The 1,640-nt window shown below is 31.0% G+C and overlaps 1 protein-coding gene across 1 annotated transcript in view; it reads left to right on the top strand.

The window, feature by feature from the left end:
• LOC106472805 overlaps window positions 1–1,640 on the top strand; it is a 24,922-nt gene that overhangs the window by 1,821 nt on the left and 21,461 nt on the right. The window contains exon 2 of the mRNA XM_022401347.1: window positions 322–457. Coding sequence (XP_022257055.1) covers window positions 322–457 — 136 coding nt within the window. The remainder of the gene's footprint in view (window positions 1–321; window positions 458–1,640) is intronic.

The raw sequence follows: 1,640 nt of genomic DNA, 5'->3' as shown, positions 1-1,640 counted from the left end.
ATAATAGATTATCTGGAAGTATTAGATAGCTATTCTAAGATTTTTTATTTTAACTGGAGTTTCGTACTCCTATAATAGATTATCTGGAAGTATTAGATAGCTATTCTAAGGTTTTTTATTTTAACTGGAGTTTCGTACTCCTATAATAGATTATCTGGAAGTATTAGATAGCTATTCTAAGTATTTTTATTTTAACTGGAGTTTCGTACTCCTATAATAGATTATCTGGAAGTATTAGATAGCTATTCTAAGGTTTTTTATTTTAACTGGAGTTTTGCACTCCTATAATAGATCTTCTAACATGTTTGTTTACATTACCAGCTTTCTCATTGTGATCTCGGTCACGTCCTGCTGTCTCATTCCGACCTGAACACAGACGGAACCTACCTATGTGAGGTTTCAGCAGAAGCACCTTCTTTTCATACTGAACGTGCCGAGAGAGAACTACGTGTTTATGGTAAGGTTTGAAAGCGAAGTTCGTTCCGAACCAATATACATAATACTATACATATTACAGAATTATTTCTTTTTACTGCATTTCTCTGCGAGTTATTTCATTAGTTCTTACATTCATGCGTTACAAGTAAAGTCTCATATTTGGTTAGGGTTATAGTATTAAATAAAACAAAATTTTCAATAAAAGCTTTGAAGCTATGAGCACTAATAATTATTATTGTATCGTTTTCATTTTTTTAAAAGTAAAAACATATTCATCATTTTCTAATATTTGTTTATCAGTTTAAATGGGAAATTGTAACACGAATCAAAGGTTTCTACATGGATTTCTATAGAGGCGCTAGTAAATAATATTCAGGTTATCAGTCGTTTCGTCTGAGTATATTCTTCCTGTTCTCTTGTTATATCACGCTTTACGATAATTTCTATCTTAATTGAAAATCATTGATAAACTGCTGTACCTTTTTGTTAAACCAGGAAAATTTTCATGTTTTTGCTGCCGATATGTCAAAAAAGTAATAGCTAGGTAATTAGTCACTATTATCATACGGCTCAAGTCTGTTTGCGTTCTGTAAAAACAAAGTAATATAATAGTTCTCTATTTTAAAGTGAAACAAATTTCTTCACATGATCCATCTCCACCTGTAAAGTTTTAAATTAGAAAATATAACAAATTACACCAAAATGTTGTGCATGCTATAAACAAGGGATTCTAGACAAACTTAGGTTTAAATAAAACGAAACTTTTGTCGTTTTAACAACATTTGCTAGTAATACACTTACAGGTTGAATTTATACTGAAATTGTAATACATCGTTTAAGTTTAGCTGTTGGAGCGTTTTGATAATGAAAACTAAGACATTTATTATTGCAAATTCGAACGTTCAATGTTCCTATAGAGTTTGTTTGTAGTTGAACAAAAAGCTACTCGATGGGCTATCGGTGTTGTGCCCACCACGGATATCAAAACCGTTTTTTAGCGTTATGAGCTTCAGATTTAACACTGAGCCATTGGATGACTCTTATAGAGAGTAAAAAATTTAAATATTGCACGGATGAATTATGAATGTTGAATATGATATTATTTCGGGAATCATTTGATCCTTCATTTGTACATAGCGTGGTCACAAGTAAATAGACACCACCTTTTCAGAAAAAATGAAATTTTTCAGTCATATTCACAT

Source organism: Limulus polyphemus, unplaced genomic scaffold, assembly GCF_000517525.1.
Source record: "Limulus polyphemus unplaced genomic scaffold, Limulus_polyphemus-2.1.2 Scaffold5627, whole genome shotgun sequence".
NCBI classification, from domain to species: Eukaryota; Metazoa; Arthropoda; class Merostomata; order Xiphosura; family Limulidae; genus Limulus; species Limulus polyphemus.
The sequence above is the reverse complement of the archived record's forward strand: the minus strand, read 5'-3'. Positions and strand labels throughout refer to the sequence as shown.